General features: G+C 42.1%; 2 protein-coding genes across 3 annotated transcripts; both read left to right on the top strand.

Moving 5' to 3' along the window:
• The first annotated feature begins 394 nt into the window (after window positions 1-394).
• On the top strand, window positions 395-3,966 carry LOC100170204 (VHSV-induced protein-8). Of its 2 annotated transcripts, NM_001129984.1 has the most exon segments (4): window positions 1,249-1,334; window positions 1,535-1,661; window positions 1,986-2,078; window positions 3,582-3,966. In NM_001129984.1, coding segments are annotated over 4 exon segments (303 nt in total). In that variant the 5' UTR covers window positions 1,249-1,264; the 3' UTR covers window positions 3,595-3,966.
• Window positions 3,967-17,565: 13,599 nt separating this feature from the next.
• Window positions 17,566-19,916, top strand: LOC118937412 (C-X-C motif chemokine 11-1-like). Its single transcript, XM_036936455.1, has 4 exons — window positions 17,566-17,746; window positions 17,947-18,073; window positions 18,342-18,434; window positions 19,105-19,916. The coding sequence occupies exons 1-4, from the start codon at window positions 17,677-17,679 to the stop codon at window positions 19,115-19,117; spliced, it is 303 nt and encodes a 100-aa protein (XP_036792350.1). The 5' UTR covers window positions 17,566-17,676; the 3' UTR covers window positions 19,118-19,916.
• The last annotated feature ends 373 nt before the right edge of the window (window positions 19,917-20,289 follow it).

Consider the following 20,289-nt stretch of genomic DNA (forward strand, 5'->3'; position numbering starts at 1 on the left):
GTTACCAACTCCCTGCATAGTGTTCATTTGATAAGGATCATTTGTACATGATCTATTGCAGGTAACAGTCAAACAGAATGTATTTGCACATGAGATTCGTCTTTTGAGTTCTCAGGAAAATGTATAGTTGTCTCTCATTCAACAGAATATCGGGGAGGATTTGGTCATTCAATGCAAGGTCCTCTTCAGTGCTGCTCAGCCAGCTTGGATCATATCATGCCTCCAACATGCTTCCCTTACTGTTTAGATATTTTATGGGAACAGGGTTCGATCTATACATTGAGTTTTGATGGTGGCAAGATGTTGATAGCTCACATTGGTATTTCTATTATGTGACCCCACCCCCCTGTAATTCAAACCCTGTACGGTTATGGAGTAGGTCATTCCCTGTCAGAGAGGCTGTTTCCCCCTGCCTTCAACATGCCTCCTGGTTCACTGTCAGAGAGGCTGTTTCCCCCTGCCTTCAACATGCCTCCTGGTTCACTGTCAGAGAGGCTGTTTCCCCCTGCCTTCAACATGCCTCCTGGTTCACTGTCAGAGAGGCTGTTTCCCCCTGCCTTCAACATGCCTCCTGGTTCACTGTCAGAGAGGCTGTTTCCCCCTGCCTTCAACATGCCTCCTGGTTCACTGTCGGAGAGGCTGTTTCCCCCTGCCTTCAACATGCCTCCTGGTTCACTGTCAGAGAGGCTGTTTCCCCCTGCCTTCAACATGCCTCCTGGTTCACTGTCAGAGAGGCTGTTTCCCCCTGCCTTCAACATGCCTCCTGGTTCACTGTCAGAGAGGCTGTTTCCCCCTGCCTTCAACATGCCTCCTGGTTCACTGTCAGAGAGGCTGTTTCCCCCTGCCTTCAACATGCCTCCTGGTTCACTGTCAGAGAGGCTGTTTCCCCCTGCCTTCAACATGCCTCCTGGTTCACTGTCGGAGAGGCTGTTTCCCCCTGCCTTCAACATGCCTCCTGGTCTACTGTCAGAGAGGCTGTTTCCCCCTGCCTTCAACATGCCTCCTGGTTCACTGTCAGAGAGTGTTTCTGAGAAACAAGATGTCTAGTGAGAAAGGAGAAGCAGGGAAAAGGGAAAAACTCCCGCTTTCATCTTCCTCCTACTCTCATTGGATGACTGCCAGAGAGGGCATGGAATTCAGTATAAATACAAGCCAAGCTCTCCTCCATTCACAACTTCTATCACTTCTCTCCTTCATTCACAACTTCCATCACTTGACTGAGCTGTCCATCCAGACTCTGAAAGAAACTGAAGAAGCAGTATCCATGACCAACATGATGACATCAAAGGTCCTCATCAGCTTCCTGGCCTGTCTGCTCCTGGTCAATGTTGAAGGTAACATCTCTGAAATATCTTGAATTATATTTCTAATATCTTTGACATCTTTATTAGAAATCTGTAGCATATGAATTGACTTGCAAAGCCTGGGAGATGTGTAGTAAAATAATAGGTTTGATTTCTGACTGAAGAGTTTAGTTCTTAGCTGCAATAATGCCATAACCAAACATGCCATAAACTTTTATTGTCATCTCCAGGCCAGGTGGGTCATTCTAAAGCTCGGTGCCTGTGTCTGAATGGACTGGTGAACCACGTTAAACCTCTTCACATTGAGATGCTCGAGGTGTACACCTCCAGCCACTCCTGCAGGAACATGGAGATCATGTAAGAAATCTGTCTGTCTGTCTGTCTGTCTGTCTGTCTGTCTGTCTGTCTGTCTGTCTGTCTGTCTGTCTGTCTGTCTGTCTGTCTGTCTGTCTGTCTGTCTGTCTGTCTGTCTGTCTGTCTGTCTGTCTGTTTGAACTATATTGATATAATTGCATATTGTGCATAGCTTAGTGTATGAAGGTAAATGTTGCCATTTATTTTTTTTACAAATTGAGATGTACTTTAACCTGCAAGAAGGATAATATTATTTCTCTATATGCTCAGTTGGAAAGTGGTGAAGGCTAACTTCTAACAGTAGTCTCTCTCTCCTTGTATATTCAGTGTCACTCTGAAGAACGGAGAAGGGAAGAAGTGTCTGAATCCAGAAGCTCCATTTGCCAAGAAAACCATCGGGAAAATAATGAAAAACCGAAGGTATGTAGACTTCATTACAGATTCAATACACACTAACTGATCCATATGCATCTTTCTCAACAGAGCAATGCTCAGTACATCAGTTTTACATCGGTACATCAGTATTATATCAGTATTTCCATATTATATCAGTACATCAGTATTATATCAGTACATCAGAATATCAGTTTTATATCATTATATCAGTATTATATCAGAAAATCATTGCAATAGTACATCGGTATTATATCAGTAAATTAGTATTTTTTAGTACTATATCAGTACATCAGAATTATATCAGTAAATCAGTACATCAGTATTACGTCAGTATTATATCAGTACATCAGTATTATATCAGTATTATATCAGTACATCAGTATTATATCAGTATTATATCAGTACATCACTATTATATCAGTATTATATCAGTACATTATTATTATATCAGTATTATATTTGTTCATCATTATTATATCAGTATATCAGTACATCATTATTATATCAGTATTATATCAGTATATCAGTACATCATTATTATATCAGTATTATATCAGTATTATATCAGTACATCAGTATTATATCAGTATTATATCAGTATATCAGTACATCATTATTATATCAGTATATCAGTACATCATTATTATATCAGTACATCAGTATTATATCAGTATTATATCAGTATATCAGTACATCATTATTATATCAGTATATCAGTACATCAGTATTATATCAGTATATCAGTACATCATTATTATATCAGTACATCATTATTATATCAGTATATCAGTACATCATTATTATATCAGTATATCAGTACATCATTATTATATCAGTATATCAGTACATCAGTATTATATCAGTACATCAGTATTATATCAGTATTATATCAGTATATCAGTACATCATTATTATATCAGTATATCAGTACATCATTATTATATCAGTATATCAGTACATCATTATTATATCAGTATATCAGTACATCATTATTATATCAGTATATCAGTACATCATTATTATATCAGTATATCAGTACATCAGTATTATATCAGTATATCAGTACATCATTATTATATCAGTATATCAGTACATCATTATTATATCAGTATATCAGTATTATATCAGTATATCAGTACATCATTATTATATCAGTATATCAGTACATCAGTATTATATCAGTATATCAGTACATCATTATTATATCAGTATATCAGTATTATATCAGTATATCAGTACATCATTATTATATCAGTATATCAGTACATCATTATTATATCAGTACATCAGTATTATATCAGTATTATATCAGTACATCAGTATTATATCAGTACATCAGTATAATATAATAATATATATATATATAATATATCAGTGCGTCAGTACATCATTATAACAGTACATCGTTGTATCAGTACATCAGTTCATTAAATGGTATCTTTCTGTCCTCTGTATTTATTAGTAGTTGTATTAATGATGTACAGGATGTATTAAAGATATATGGATAATGATTGTGTTTCCTTTCAGGAGTGTGCGGTAAAATTTGAACTGACAAGAGAACGGAGAGAACAATCTGAAAGAGCTTTTCCTGAGGAAAAACCAAGTGTCTTCACTGAAGACTGCATATATGTTTACACTGTTGAAGCATACAATTGTATCTCTTCTTAAATTATCAGAGTTGTTCGTTTTTCATTTATGCAATTAAAAATATAAAAAAGCATGTAAGTATGCATGCACGTACATATATATTTTCATTTTGACATGTCAAAAATGTAAACAATTTATATATTTTTTTAGGTGGCTATCAAAATTGTCCATGGGAAATGAAAACGGACATTTGTGTAAATACTGTATATATATTTTTTTGATTATTTACGATTTCTATCAAATGAATAAAGTTGCATCTGACTTGACTTTTTGTTCCGCTTGTCCTATTTTCCCTGTTAGGCTTGGGGCCCGATTCAGACCAGAGTTTTGCTCATATAAACGGAATTTCCTTTCTATGCACTTTTCTCTCTAGCTGTATTCTCAGCTTAAATGTAGGCGTGAGGTAACGCGTGTTTCCGTCAGCCATTGTTCTATCAGCTGTTCTATCAAGGTGGAGATCACATTAATGTGGCAGGTGTGGCAGAGGTGTGTCTAGAGATACACCGTATTCTGACCTTGACCTCATCCCCTCATCATTCCACCACCTTTAAACACAATGAACTGATGAATAAGGTCTAGCAACCTGTCGGTTCCAAGTGGAACAACATCTACTTCGTTTTTTTTAAAGGATAGATATAGCACCTGTAACGCAATTCGTCCTCCTCTGACGAGGAGTATGAGAGATCTGACCAATGTGCAGCGTGGTGAGTGTTCGTCATTTTTAATGAAAAGTCACTGAACACGAAAATACAAAATAACAAAGAGAAAGACAGAAACTAAAAACAAAACAGTTCTGTCTGGAGGAAACACAGAGACAGAAAACAGTTCTGTCTGGTGGAAACACAGAGACAGAAAACAGTTCTGTCTGGTGGAAACACAGAGACAGAAAACAGTTCTGTCTGGAGGAAACACAGAGACAGAAAACAGTTATGTCTGGTGGAAACACAGAGACAGAAAACAGTTCTGTCTGGTGGAAACACAGAGACAGAAAACAGTTCTGTCTGGTGGAAACACAGAGACAGAAAACAGTTCTGTCTGGTGGAAACACAGAGACAGAAAACAGTTCTGTCTGGAGGAAACACAGACACAGAAAACAGTTCTGTCTGGTGGAAACACAGAGACAGAAAACAGTTCTGTCTGGTGGAAACACAGAGACAGAAAACAGTTCTGTCTGGTGGAAACACAGAGACAGAAAACAGTTCTGTATGGTGAAGACACAGAGACAGAAAACAGTTCTGTCTGGAGGAAACACAGAGACAGAAAACAGTTCTGTCTGGAGGAAACACAGAGACAGAAAACAGTTCTGTCTGGAGGAAACACAGAGACAGAAAACAGTTCTGTCTGGAGGAAACACAGAGACAGAAAACAGTTCTGTCTGGTGGAAACACAGAGACAGAAAACAGTTCTGTCTGGTGGAAACACAGAGACAGAAAACAGTTCTGTCTGGTGGAAACACAGAGACAGAAAACAGTTCTGTCTGGTGGAAACACAGAGACAGAAAACAGTTCTGTCTGGTGGAAACACAGAGACAGAAAACAGTTCTGTCTGGAGGAAACACAGAGACAGAAAACAGTTCTGTCTGGAGGAAACACAGAGACAGAAAACAGTTCTGTCTGGAGGAAACACAGAGACAGAAAACAGTTCTGTCTGGAGGAAACACAGAGACAGAAAACAGTTCTGTCTGGAGGAAACACAGAGACAGAAAACAGTTCTGTCTGGAGGAAACACAGAGACAGAAAACAGTTCTGTCTGGAGGAAACACAGAGACAGAAAACAGTTCTGTTGGGAGAAAACACAGAGACAGAAAACAGTTCTGTCTGGAGGAAACACAGAGACAGAAAACAGTTCTGTATGGAGGAAACACAGAGACAGAAAACAGTTCTGTCGGGAGGAAACACAGAGACAGAAAACAGTTCTGTCTGGAGGAAACACAGAGACAGAAAACAGTTCTGTCTGGAGGAAACACAGACACAGAAAACAGTTCTGTCTGGAGGAAACACACACAGAAAACAGTTCTGTCTGGAGGAAACACACACAGAAAACAGTTCTGTCTGGAGGAAACACAGAGACAGAAAATAGTTCTGTCTGGAGGAAACACAGAAAACAGTTCTGTCTGGAGGAAACACAGACACAGAAAACAGTTCTGTCTGGAGGAAACACAGACACAGAAAACAGTTCTGTCTGGAGGAAACACAGACACAGAAAACAGTTCTGTATGGAGGAAACACAGGGACAGAAAACAGTTCTGTCTGGAGGAAACACAGAGACAGAAAACAGTTCTGTCTGGAGGAAACACAGAGACAGAAAACAGTTCTGTCTGGTGGAAACACAGAGACAGAAAACAGTTCTGTCTGGTGGAAACACAGAGACAGAAAACAGTTCTGTCTGGTGGAAACACAGAGACAGAAAACAGTTCTGTCTGGTGGAAACACAGAGACAGAAAACAGTTCTGTCTGGTGGAAACACAGAGACAGAAAACAGTTCTGTCTGGTGGAAACACAGAGACAGAAAACAGTTCTGTCTGGAGGAAACACAGAGACAGAAAACAGTTCTGTCTGGAGGAAACACAGAGACAGAAAACAGTTCTGTCTGGAGGAAACACAGAGACAGAAAACAGTTCTGTCTGGAGGAAACACAGAGACAGAAAACAGTTCTGTCTGGAGGAAACACAGAGACAGAAAACAGTTCTGTCTGGAGGAAACACAGAGACAGAAAACAGTTCTGTCTGGAGGAAACACAGAGACAGAAAACAGTTCTGTTGGGAGAAAACACAGAGACAGAAAACAGTTCTGTCTGGAGGAAACACAGAGACAGAAAACAGTTCTGTATGGAGGAAACACAGAGACAGAAAACAGTTCTGTCGGGAGGAAACACAGAGACAGAAAACAGTTCTGTCTGGAGGAAACACAGAGACAGAAAACAGTTCTGTCTGGAGGAAACACAGACACAGAAAACAGTTCTGTCTGGAGGAAACACACACAGAAAACAGTTCTGTCTGGAGGAAACACACACAGAAAACAGTTCTGTCTGGAGGAAACACAGAGACAGAAAATAGTTCTGTCTGGAGGAAACACAGAAAACAGTTCTGTCTGGAGGAAACACAGACACAGAAAACAGTTCTGTCTGGAGGAAACACAGACACAGAAAACAGTTCTGTCTGGAGGAAACACAGACACAGAAAACAGTTCTGTATGGAGAAAACACAGACACAGAAAACAGTTATGTCTGGAGGAAACACAGACACAGAAAATAGTTCTGTCTGGAGGAGACACAGACACAGAAAACAATCACCCACAACCAAAATGGGGAAAACAGGCTACCTAAGTATGATTCTCAATCAGAGACAACGATCGACATCTGCCTCTGATTAAGAACCATACCAGGCCAAACACATAAATACTACATCGAAAAAAGAACATAGACTACCCACCCCAACTCACACCCTGACCAAACTAACACAAAGACATAATAAAGGAACTAAGGTCAGAACGTGACAGCACCATTCTCCATGCACGATAATTTAAACATTGATAAGAGCTGTTAATAAGAGCTCGTTATTTTACCATATGCTCTCTAGAGACAAATGTAAAACTAGTCACAGGGCAGCAACCTGAAGCATATCAACATATCACCTTTTCCACAGTGGAGTTTTTAAAGCAACTGGTCTTATAACTTGCAGGGATGAGATTTGGAGACCCACGCTCTAGACAACACTCAAATGAAAGTATAGCGCCAAACCTACAGTGTCAATTTATGATTTCTAGAATGTTTTAATTATACGGCCATACTTTTCACTCTATTTTATAATTTTTTTTTACAATTCGTATCATTTTAAATATTAGCCACTACTATCAGTAGCCACTGTCATACCAACATACATTTTTAACTGACACTATACAGTTAGCTTCGTTACATTTTGGATCATTCCATTACGTCATTAAATTACCTTTCTTTCCCCTGTCAAGTTTGTGTAGTTGTTCCTGAGGATCGCTAGCAATAGTGGATTATATTAGGGTAACGCATCACAAGTTGTGGAATAATTTGGGACCTGTTACCTATTTTAGTCATTATGGAATGAAGACCATATGTAGCAATTAAAACCTGGAACCTGGTGATGACTGGACTGGTCTGGAACCTGGTGATGACTGGACTGGTCTGGAACCTGGTGATGATTGGACTGGTCTGGAGCCTGGTGATGATTGGACTGATCTGGAACCTGGTGATGACTGGACTGATCTGGAGCCTGGTGATGACTGGACTGATCTGGAACCTGGCGATGACTAGACTGGTCTGGAGCCTGGTGATGATTGTACTGGTCTGGAACTTGGCGATGATTGGACTGGTCTGGAGCCTGGTGATGACTGGTCTGGAACCTGGCGATGACTGGACTGATCTGGAGCCTGGTGATGATTGTACTGGTCTGGAGCCTGGTGATGACTGGACTGATCTGGAACCTGGCGATGACTGGACTGGTCTGGAACCTGGCGATGATTGAACTGGTCTGGAGCCTGGCGATGACTGGACTGATCTGGAGCCTGGCGATGACTGGACTGATCTGGAACCTGGCGATGACTGGACTGGTCTGGAGCCTGGTGATGATTGTACTGGTCTGGAACCTGGCGATGATTGGACTGGTCTGGAGCCTGGTGATGAATGGACTGATCTGGAATCTGGCGATGACTGGTCTGGTCTGGAGCCTGGTGATGACTGTACAGGTCTGGTCTAGAAATTGGTGATGACTGGACAGGTCTGGAACCTGGTGATGATAGTTCACAACGACTGGACTGTTGTCATCACAATTCAATGATTAGTGAGCATTATTAGGGTATATTGATAGGACTTCTGTTCAACCCCTATTGTACACTTTTCTCAACTTCCTATATTTGTTTGATTGAACTTGAACAGGGAAACTTTCAGGATGAATCAAACCACTGTATTGTTTATGCATCAATATGTTTAGTGCATAAAGGTTCTCTCTCCAAACCTGTTTTTTATGATTCATAAATACTTTCCTAACACTAAATAAGCTAAAAGATCAGAGTATTTTTAAATCTACCAATTGGTGCTGAAGCAGCGATGAATATGTGTGTATTTACATGGCTTTCTGTTATTGATCCCTAATATTCTGATCTGTTCTCTCCATGTATTCTATTGAGTCTGTGGACAAAATTCTAACTTAAAGGTACACCATATTTAAAGGGACGGCTTAAGATAAATGTACAGGAAACCCTATTGAATGAAACGTCCATGAGAATATCGTGTGTCCCATGCTGAAATATTTGATCTGACTTTAACGTGCTCAGCCAGAGCAGGCCAAATTGCATTACCTGCCCGTGGTGCTGAATAATATCATCTAGAAGTGAAAGAAACACACACCTGTTTAGGAGAGGTGCTGGATAGCAGAGTAGAACACCTGTTTAGGAGAGGTGCTGTCTAGCAGAGTAGAACACCTGTTTAGGTGAGGTGATGGCTAGCAGAGTAGAACACCTGTGTAGGAGAGGTGCTGTCTAGCAGAGTAGAACACCTGTTTAGGTGAGGTGCTGTCTAGCAGAGTAGAACACCTGTTTAGGAGAGGTGCTGTCTAGCAGAGTAGAACACCTGTTTAGGAGAGGTGCTGGCTAGCAGAGTAGAACACCTGTTTAGGTGAGGTGATGGCTAGCAGAGTAGAACACCTGTGTAGGAGAGGTGCTGGCTAGCAGAGTAGAACAGCTGTTTAGGAGAAGTGCTGTCTAGCAGAGTAGAACACCTGTTTAGGAGAGGTGCTGTCTAGCAGAGTAGAACACCTGTTTAGGAAAGGTGCTGTCTAGCAGAGTAGAACACCTGTTTAGGTGAGGTGATGGCTAGCAGAGTAGAACACCTGTTTAGGAGAGGTGCTGGCTAGCAGAGTAGAACACCTGTTCAGGAGAGGTGCTGTCTAGCAGAGTAGAACACCTGTTTAGGAGAGGTGCTGTCTAGCAGAGTAGAACACCTGTATAGGAGAGGTGCTGGCTAGCAGAGTAGAACACATGTTTTGGAGAGGTGCTGGTTAGCAGAGTAGAACACCTGTTTAGGAGAGGTGCTGGTTAGCAGAATAGAACACCTGTTTAGGAGAGGTGCTGTCTAGCAGAGTAGAACACATGTTTGGTTGAGGTGAAAGCTAGCAGAGTAGAACACATGTTTAGGAGAGGTGCTGGCTAGCAGAGTAGAACACCTGTTTAGGAGAGGTGCTGGCTAGCAGAGTAGAACACCTGTTTAGGAGAGGTGCTGTCTAGCAGAGTAGAACACCTGTTTAGGAGAGGTGCTGGCTAGCAGAGTAGAACACCTGTTTAGGAGAGGTGCTGTCTAGCAGAGTAGAACACCTGTTCAGGAGAGGTGCTGTCTAGCAGAGTAGAACACCTGTTTAGGAGAGGTGCTGTCTAGCAGAGTAGAACACCTGTTTAGGAGAGGTGCTGGCTAGCAGAGTAGAACACCTGTTTAGGTGAGGTGATGGCTAGCAGAGTAGAACACCTGTTTAGGAGAGGTGCTGGCTAGCAGAGTAGAACACCTGTTTAGGTGAGGTGATGGCTAGCAGAGTAGAACACATGTTTAGGAGAGGTGCTGTCTAGCAGAGTAGAACACCTGTTTAGGTGAGGTGATGGCTAGCAGAGTAGAACACATGTTTAGGAGAGGTGCTGTCTAGCAGAGTAGAACACCTGTTTAGGAGAGGTGCTGTCTAGCAGAGTAGAACACCTGTTTAGGTGAGGTGATGGCTAGCAGAGTAGAACACCTGTGTAGGAGAGGTGCTGTCTAGCAGAGTAGAACACCTGTTCAGGAGAGGTGCTGTCTAGCAGAGTAGAACACCTGTTTAGGAGAGGTGCTGTCTAGCAGAGTAGAACACCTGTTCAGGAGAGGTGCTGTCTAGCAAAGTAGAACACCTGTTTAGGAGAGGTGCTGTCTAGCAGAGTAGAACACCTGTTTAGGTGAGGTGCTGTCTAGCAGAGTAGAACACCTGTTTAGGAGAGGTGCTGTCTAGCAGAGTAGAACACCTGTTTAGGAGAGGTGCTGGCTAGCAGAGTAGAACACCTGTTTAGGTGAGATGCTGGCTAGTGGAGTAGAACACATGTTTAGGTGAGTTGCTGGCTAGCAGAGTACAACACCTGTTTAGGAGAGGTGCTGGCTAGCAGAGTAGAACACCTGTTTAGGTGAGGTGATGGCTAGCAGAGTAGAACACCTGTTTAGGAGAGGTGCTGGCTAGCAGAGTAGAACACCTGTTTATGAGAGGTGCTGTCTAGCAGAGTAGAACACCTGTTTAGGTGAGGTGATGGCTAGCAGAGTAGAACACCTGTGTAGGAGAGGTGCTGTCTAGCAGAGTAGAACACCTGTTTAGGAGAGGTGCTGGCTAGGGGAGTAGAACACCTGTTTAGGAGAGGTGCTGGCTAGTGGAGTAGAACACCTGTTTAGGAGAGGTGCTGTCTAGCAGAGTAGAACACCTGTTTAGGAGAGGTGAAGGCTAGCAGAGTAGAACACCTGTTCAGGAGAGGTGCTGGCTAGTGGAGTAGAACACCTGTTTAGGAGAGGTGCTGGCTAGCAGAGTAGAACACATGTTTAGGAGAGGTGCTGGCTAGCAGAGTAGAACACATGTTTAGGAGAGGTGCTGGCTAGCAGAGTAGAACACCTGTTTAGGAGAGGTGTTGGCTAGGGGAGAAGAACACCTGTTTAGGAGAGGTGCTGGCTAGCAGAGTAGAACACCTGTTTAGGAGAGGTGCTGGCTAGCAGAGTAGAACACCTGTTTAGGAGAGGTGCTGTCTAGCGGAGTAGAACACCTGTTTAGGAGAGGTGCTGTCTAGCGGAGTAGAACACCTGTTTAGGTGAGGTGAAAGCTAACAGAGTATAACACATGTTTAGGAGAGGTGCTGTCTAGCAGAGTAGAACACATGTTTAGGAGAGGTGCTGGCTAGCAGAGTAGAACACATGTTTAGGAGAGGTGCTGGTTAGCAGAGTAGAACACCTGTTTAGGTGAGGTGATGGCTAGCAGAGTAGAACACCTGTTTAGGAGAGGTGCTGGCTAGCAGAGTAGAACACCTGTTTAGGAGAGGTGCTGTCTAGCAGAGTAGAACACCTGTTTAGGAGAGGTGCTGGCTAGCAGAGTAGAACACCTGTTTAGGAGAGGTGCTGTCTAGCAGAGTAGAACACCTGTTCAGGAGAGGTGCTGTCTAGCAGAGTAGAACACCTGTTTAGGAGAGGTGCTGTCTAGCAGAGTAGAACACCTGTTTAGGAGAGGTGCTGGCTAGCAGAGTAGAACACCTGTTTAGGTGAGGTGATGGCTAGCAGAGTAGAACACCTGTTTAGGAGAGGTGCTGGCTAGCAGAGTAGAACACCTGTTTATGAGAGGTGCTGTCTAGCAGAGTAGAACACCTGTTTAGGTGAGGTGATGGCTAGCAGAGTAGAACACCTGTGTAGGAGAGGTGCTGTCTAGCAGAGTAGAACACCTGTTCAGGAGAGGTGCTGTCTAGCAGAGTAGAACACCTGTTTAGGAGAGGTGCTGTCTAGCAGAGTAGAACACCTGTTCAGGAGAGGTGCTGTCTAGCAAAGTAGAACACCTGTTTAGGAGAGGTGCTGTCTAGCAGAGTAGAACACCTGTTTAGGTGAGGTGCTGTCTAGCAGAGTAGAACACCTGTTTAGGAGAGGTGCTGTCTAGCAGAGTAGATGACCTGTTTAGGAGAGGTGCTGGCTAGCAGAGTAGAACACCTGTTTAGGTGAGGTGATGGCTAGCAGAGTAGAACACCTGTTTAGGAGAGGTGCTGGCTAGCAGAGTAGAACACCTGTTTAGGAGAGGTGATGGCTAGCAGAGTAGAACACCTGTGTAGGAGAGGTGCTGTCTAGCAGAGTAGAACACCTGTTCAGGAGAGGTGCTGTCTAGCAGAGTAGAACACCTGTTTAGGAGAGGTGCTGGCTAGCAGAGTAGAACACCTGTTTAGGAGAGGTGCTGTCTAGCAGAGTAGAACACCTGTTTAGGTGAGGTGATGGCTAGCAGAGTAGAACACCTGTGTAGGAGAGGTGCTGTCTAGCAGAGTAGAACACCTGTTCAGGAGAGGTGCTGTCTAGCAGAGTAGAACACCTGTTTAGGAGAGGTGCTGTCTAGCAGAGTAGAACACCTGTTCAGGAGAGGTGCTGTCTAGCAAAGTAGAACACCTGTTTAGGAGAGGTGCTGTCTAGCAGAGTAGAACACCTGTTTAGGTGAGGTGCTGTCTAGCAGAGTAGAACACCTGTTTAGGAGAGGTGCTGTCTAGCAGAGTAGAACACCTGTTTAGGAGAGGTGCTGGCTAGCAGAGTAGAACACCTGTTTAGGTGAGGTGCTGGCTAGTGGAGTAGAACACCTGTTTAGGTGAGTTGCTGGCTAGCAGAGTAGAACACCTGTTTAGGAGAGGTGCTGGCTAGCAGAGTAGAACACCTGTTTAGGTGAGGTGCTGGCTAGTGGAGTAGAACACCTGTTTAGGAGAGTTGCTGGCTAGCAGAGTAGAACACCTGTTTAGGTGAGGTGCTGGCTAGTGGAGTAGAACACCTGTTTAGGTGAGGTGCTGGCTAGTGGAGTAGAACACCTGTTTAGGTGAGGTGCTGGCTAGCAGAGTAGAACACCTGTTTAGGAGAGGTGCTGGCTAGGGGAGTAGAACACCTGTTTAGGAGAGGTGCTGGCTAGTGGAGTAGAACACCTGTTTAGGAGAGGTGCTGTCTAGCAGAGTAGAACACCTGTTTAGGAGAGGTGAAGGCTAGCAGAGTAGAACACCTGTTTAGGAGAGGTGCTGGCTAGGGGAGTAGAACACCTGTTTAGGAGAGGTGCTGTCTAGTGGAGTAGAACACCTGTTTAGGAGAGGTGCTGGCTAGCAGAGTAGAACACATGTTTAGGAGAGGTGCTGGCTAGCAGAGTAGAACACCTGTTTAGGAGAGGTGTTGGCTAGGGGAGAAGAACACCTGTTTAGGAGAGGTGCTGGCTAGCAGAGTAGAACACCTGTTTAGGAGAGGTGCTGGCTAGCGAGAGTAGAACACCTGTTTAGGAGAGGTGCTGTCTAGCGGAGTAGAACACCTGTTTAGGAGAGGTGCTGTCTAGCAGAGTAGAACACCTGTTTAGCAGAGGTGCTGGCTAGCGGAGTAGAACACCTGTTTAGGAGAGGTGCTGGCTAGCAGAGTAGAACACCTGTTTAGGAGAGGTGCTGGCTAGCAGAGTAGAACACATGTTTAAAATATATAAGCCTTTGCTATGGTTTCACACTCGCACAAAATCATATTGCCAAATACATCACGTGGCCCGCGTAACTTCAACACCGGTTCCATCATCATTTGTAGCAATAAAGGTATCTGTTTTTTTGGGGACGGATGCGTCTCGAACAACCGCAACAGCATATAACCCTTCCGCATCTGTGGAAGAGCTACAGCTGTGTTTGTCAGACCATGAGACATTCAGAAAATCATAACAAAAAGCATAGGATATATGCCAAGATGATTAGCCTACTGTTGTAACCACACACACACACACACACACACACACACGCACACGCACACGCGCACACGCACGCACACACACACGCACACACACACACACACGGGCACGCACACGCACACACGCACACACAAACACACGCACGCACTCACACACACTCACACACATTCACACACACTAACACGTGCGCACACACACACACACACACGCACGCGTACACGCACACACGCACGCACACACACACACGCACACACACACACACACACACACTAACATTCACAAAGTTATGCTACAGTTGTGCCACTTCCTGTTTTAAACCACAGCTTCATGTTCTTCAACGTCATCATGTTATTTGTCTCTGTTCTACCCATCTCTTAACTGAAACCACTTGATGTCATTTAAACCTGTCAATCTCTGATATTGTCTTCATCACTGTACCACCATCCTTCTTGGCTGTATTGCTGTGGTTTGTTTGTTGCGTTTCCTAAAATAACTTTCATGTCTGGTTGGTTCTTTGTTCTGCAAAAAAAGTGAATGTGAAAAGTAGCAGATTCTTCAAATGAAATATGTGTTAATTAATACGTTTGAGGTAGTTTGGAGGTGTACTACTCTGCTACTACATTTATTGACAAACAAAGACACCACTGTTTTCCTTGAAATCAAACCATTTACCTGCTCTCCCATTTAAACCGACCAGATGTAAGAGGTGAAAGTCCAGAACTGAAACTACATTCCTTCAATAAGGAGGGAACTAGGCCTGTATTCCATTTCAGTTTCACTTTCATTAGGCCTTTTTTCAAAAGGACACCTAAACTTCTTTCCTGGAAACGGGAACCTTTCCACAGAATCTGCTTGTCTCCCAGTCAGTTATTCTACAGTAGTCTACTATTAACACATTCCTCTTATTGATAAATATACCATACTGAGCCAAAGGTCCTTTCTAACACAAACACAATGCATAGGATTTGTTTATGGTTGGTATTTGACGATAGAATGTACAATTACTGTGGAGCTGTTACTAGCTAAAATCATTCACCTGACAGGTCTGAGATCAGATCATTCATCTGTCAGGGATTCTTAATTACAGGTCTGAGATCAGATCATTCATCTGTCAGGGATTCTTAATTACAGGTCTGAGATCAGATCATTCATCTGACAGGGATCCTTTATTACAGGTCTGAGATCAGATCATTCATCTGTCAGGGATTCTTAATTACAGGTCTGAGATCAGATCATTCATCTGACAGGGATTCTTAATTACAGGTCTGAGATCAGATCATTCATCTGTCAGGGATCCTTAATTACAGGTCTGAGATCAGATCATTCATCTGTCAGGGATTCTTAATTACAGGTCTGAGATCAGATCATTCATCTGACAGGGATCCTTAATTACAGGTCTGAGATCAGATCATTCATCTGTCAGGGATCCTTAATTACAGGTCTGAGATCAGATCATTCATCTGTCAGGGATTCTTAATTACAGGTCTGAGATCAGATCATTCATCTGTCAGGGATCCTTAATTACAGGTCTGAGATCAGATCATTCATCTGTCAGGGATCCTTAATTACAGGTCTGAGATCAGATCATTCATCTGACAGGGATTCTTAATTACAGGTCTGAGATCAGATCATTCATCTGTCAGGGATCCTTAATTACAGGTCTGAGATCAGATCATTCATCTGACAGGGATCCTTAATTACAGGTCTGAGATCAGATCATTCATCTGTCAGGGATTCTTAATTACAGGTCTGAGATCAGATCATTCATCTGTCAGGGATTCTTAATTACAGGTCTGAGATCAGATCATTCATCTGACAGGGATCCTTAATTACAGGTCTGAGATCAGATCATTCATCTGTCAGGGATTCTTAATTACAGGTCTGAGATCAGATCATTCATCTGTCAGGGATTCTTAATTACAGGTCTGAGATCAGATCATTCATCTGTCAGGGATTCTTAATTACAGGTCTGAGATCAGATCATTCATCTGTCAGGGATTCTTAATTACAGGTCTGAGATCAGATCATTCATCTGACAGGGATTCTTAATTACAGGTCTGAGATCAGATACATTTTTTTTCAATTACTGTATTAGATCTTTACTGTATTATATCTTTACTGTATTAGATCATTACTGTATTAGATCTTTACTGTATTAGATCTTTACTGTATTAGATCTTTACTGTATTAGATCATTTTAATTAGGCAAGTAGTTGAATATTGGTAAGTCATTTTTTGGAAATACACTTGAAAAGTCTTGGCATGTGTTTGAAAATATTAAAATACACTGATTTAAATACAGTCCCATGCATTTAACCCAGGTTGGAATGTTCAATAATCTATTTGGAAATAAATCTGTGAAAACACTTTCAAATTCTTCAAATTGAAAAGGGAGATCTTAGTCGTACAATTTTAAATCTAACTAAAATGTTTGGATGCAGTGTTTCTCAAGTGCAATAATATGCATGAAAACGAGTCGTCTCTCATTGAATGACAACATACACTTCTTTGAAGAATCCCTACTGTTGACCAATCACTGACAAACAGGCATAGACTTTGACTACTGAACTTTGGCTTGTCTCAGGAACAGCTGAAAAAAACCCTTGGACCTAAACTTCACAAAGACTTTACAAAATGTTGTCATAATACATGAACTGTTTCTCATGGGAATTATAGGGACGCCTTTTAGTGGTGCCAAACGTGTCTTAGAGTAGCCTGGCGTCGTTATCTTTGATATCATGGAAATGAAACCACGAAGGCCGTGGTTAACTTCCAAATGGCACACATAGTCCTCTGGTCAAAAGTAGTGCACTATATAGGGAATAGGGCTCTGGTCAATTATAGTACACTATATAAGGAATAGGGCTCTAGTCTAAAGTAGTGCACTATATAGGGAATAGGGCTCTGGTCAATTATAGTGCACTATATAAGGAATAGGGCTCTAGTCGAAAGTAGTGCACTATATAGGGAATAGGGCTCTGGTCAAAAGTAGTGCACTATATAGGGAAGAGGGATCTGGTCAAAAGTAGTGCACAATATAAGGAATAGGGCTCTCGTCTAAAGTAGTGTACTATATAGGGAATAGGGCTCTGGTCAAAAGTAGTGCACTATATAGGGAATAGGGCTCTGGTCAAAAGTAGTGCACTATGTAGGGAATAGGGTGCCATTTGGGATGGAAAAGGAAAGACAAATTGTATCACCTCTCTGCCTTTAAGCACTCCTCAAATTTCACTGTCAGAGAGAGTGTTTCTGAGAAATGGGAAATCCTGTGTGAAAGGAGAAGCAGGGAAAAGGAGAAAGAAGCTGAAACAGAGGAAAGGGAAAACCCCTCTCATTCTCTGTCTCCCCTTCTCATTGGATGACTGTCTTAGAAAGGGTGGGGCTTATTATAAATACAGTATAAATACAAGCCAAGCTCTCCTCCATTCACAACTTCTATCACTTCTCTCCTCCATTCACAACTTCCATCACTTGACTGAGCTGTCCATCCAGACTCTAAAAGAAACTGAAGAAGCAGTATCCATGACCAACACGATGACATCAACGGTCCTCATCAGCTTCCTGGCCTGTCTGCTCCTGGCCAATGTTGAAGGTAACATCTCTGAAATATCTTGAATTATATTCCTAATATCGTTGACATCTTTATTAGAAGTCTGTAGCATACAAAGCAACTTGCAAAGCCAGGGAGAAGTGTAGTAAAATAATAGGTTTGATTTCTGACTGAAGAGTTTAGTTCTTAGCTGCAATAATGCCATAACCAAACCTGCCATAAACTGTTCTTGTCATCTCCAGGCCAGGTGGGTCATTCTAAAGCTCGGTGCCTGTGTCTGAATGGACTGGTGAACCGTGTTAAACCTCTTCACATTGAGAAGCTCGAGGTGTACACTTCCAGCCACTCCTGCAGGAACATGGAGATCATGTAAGAAGTCTGTCTGTCTGTCTGTCTGTCTGTCTGTCTGTCTGTCTGTCTGTCTGTCTGTCTGTCTGTCTGTCTGTCTGTCTGTCTGTCTGTCTGTCTGTCTGTACCATATTAATATCAGTGCATATTATGACCAGCTCAGTAGATATACACAATGGTACAGGATATACACACCTGCTAGTAGGATAATATTATTTATCTCTATGATCAGTTGGAAAGTGGTGAAGGCTAACTTCTAACAGTAGTCTCTCTCTCCTTGTATATTCAGTGTCACTCTGAAGAACGGAGAAGGGAAGAAGTGTCTGAATCCAGAGGCTCCATTTGCCAAGAAAACCATTGAGAAAATAATGAAAAACCGAAGGTGAGGACAACATATGCAGACTTCATTACAGATTCAATACACACTAACTGATCCATATGCATCTTTCTGAACAGAGCAACACTCAGTACATCAGTTTTACATCGGTACATCAGTATGATATCAGTATTTCCATATTATATCAGTACATCAGTATTATATCAGTATTTCCATATTATATCAGTACATCAGTATGATATCAGTATTTCCATATTATATCAGTACATCAGTATTATATCAGTATTTCCATATTATATCAGTACATCAGTATTATCAGTATTTCAATATGATATCAGTACATCACTATTATATCAGTACTATGTCAGTATATCATTATATCAGTATTATATCAGTATATCAGTATTATATAAGTACATCAGTATTACATCAGTACTATGTCAGTACATCATTATATCAGTATTATATCAGTATATAAGTATTATATCAGTACAATATCAGTAAATCAGTATATCATTATATCAGTATTATATCAGTATATAAGTATTATATCAGTACAATATCAGTAAATCAGTATATCAGTATTATATCTCAACATCAGCATTATATCAGTAATATGTATATTACTATATGTACATTATATATGTATTACTGATATATGTACTGATGATATATGTACTAATGATATATGGATAATGATTGTTTTTCCTTTCAGGAGTGTGCAGTAAAATGAATGACACCAGTTCAGGTGAGAACTCGATAGAGAGAGAGAGCTGGAGGAATGCAAAGAAGACTGCCTAAAGACTGCCTGAAGACTGCCTGAAGACAGCCTAAAGACTGCCTGAAGACTGCCTGAAGACAGCCTAAAGACTGCCTGAAGACTGCCTAAAGACTGCCTGAAGACAGCCTGAAGACTGCCTGAAGACAGCCTGAAGACTGCCTGAAGACCGCCTGAAGACCGCCTGAAGACAGCCTAAAGACTGCCTGAAGACTGCCTGAAGACTACCCGAAGACTGCCTGAAGACAGCCTGAAGACTTCCTGAAGACTGCCTGAAGACTACCTGAAGACTGCCTGAAGACTCCCTGAAGACTGCCTGAAGACAGCCTAAAGACTGCCTGAAGACTGCCTGAAGACAGCCTAAAGACTGCCTGAAGACTGCCTAAAGACTGCCTGAAGACAGCCTGAAGACTGCCTGAAGACAGCCTAAAGACTGCCTGAAGACAGCCTGAAGACAGCCTGAAGACAGCCTAAAGACTGCCTGAAGACTGCCTGAAGACTGCCTGAAGACTGCCTAAATATAAGTTTACACTGTTGAATGGTACTTAGAAAGTTGTTTTTTAACTGTACAAAGTCAGTATCTGTTACACAATATGACTTACTAGTTGAGTGACATTTCTAGCATTTCCAATGGAAAAAATAAAAAGCATGTAAATATGTAAATATACTTTTTTATTATGTAATGTCAAGAATATATGTATGTATTTCTCAGGTTTTCTATCAAATTAATAAAGAAGCATTTGACTCTACTTCTTGCTCTATTTGACCTCTTTTCCTCAAAATTGAGCTCAGGTACATCCTGTTTCCATTGATCATCCTTGAGATATTTCAACAACTTGATTGTCCACCTGTGGTAAATTCAATTGATTGGACATGATTTGGGAAGTCACACACCTGTCTATGTAAGGTCCCACAGTTGACAACGCAGGTCAGAGCAAAAACCAAGCCGTAGAGCTCCGAGACATGATTTTGTCATGCGCCCATGAAGAAAGTGACTGTTAGAACTGCCAAATCCCCTCCAGTCACCCAAGTCATAGACTGTTCTCTCTGCTACCGCACGGCAAGCGATACTGGAGCGCCAAGTCTGGGACCAAAATGCTCCTTAACAGCTTCTACCCCCGA

The sequence above is a fragment of the Oncorhynchus mykiss genome, chromosome 11 (genome assembly GCF_013265735.2).
Source record: "Oncorhynchus mykiss isolate Arlee chromosome 11, USDA_OmykA_1.1, whole genome shotgun sequence".
Taxonomy (NCBI): Eukaryota; Metazoa; Chordata; class Actinopteri; order Salmoniformes; family Salmonidae; genus Oncorhynchus; species Oncorhynchus mykiss.

Bases quoted from the DNA above. Each gene is read 5' to 3' on its own strand.
- LOC100170204 (XM_036934616.1), top strand. From the start codon at position 1,040: ATGTCTAGTGAGAAAGGAGAAGCAGGGAAAAGGGAAAAACTCCCGCTT. The intron at 1,335-1,534 runs GTAACATCTCTG...TGTCATCTCCAG, and splicing joins GCTCCTGGTCAATGTTGAAG to GCCAGGTGGGTCATTCTAAA. The intron at 1,662-1,985 runs GTAAGAAATCTG...TTGTATATTCAG, and splicing joins TGCAGGAACATGGAGATCAT to TGTCACTCTGAAGAACGGAG.
- LOC118937412 (XM_036936455.1), top strand. From the start codon at position 17,677: ATGACCAACACGATGACATCAACGGTCCTCATCAGCTTCCTGGCCTGT. The intron at 17,747-17,946 runs GTAACATCTCTG...TGTCATCTCCAG, and splicing joins GCTCCTGGCCAATGTTGAAG to GCCAGGTGGGTCATTCTAAA. The intron at 18,074-18,341 runs GTAAGAAGTCTG...TTGTATATTCAG, and splicing joins TGCAGGAACATGGAGATCAT to TGTCACTCTGAAGAACGGAG.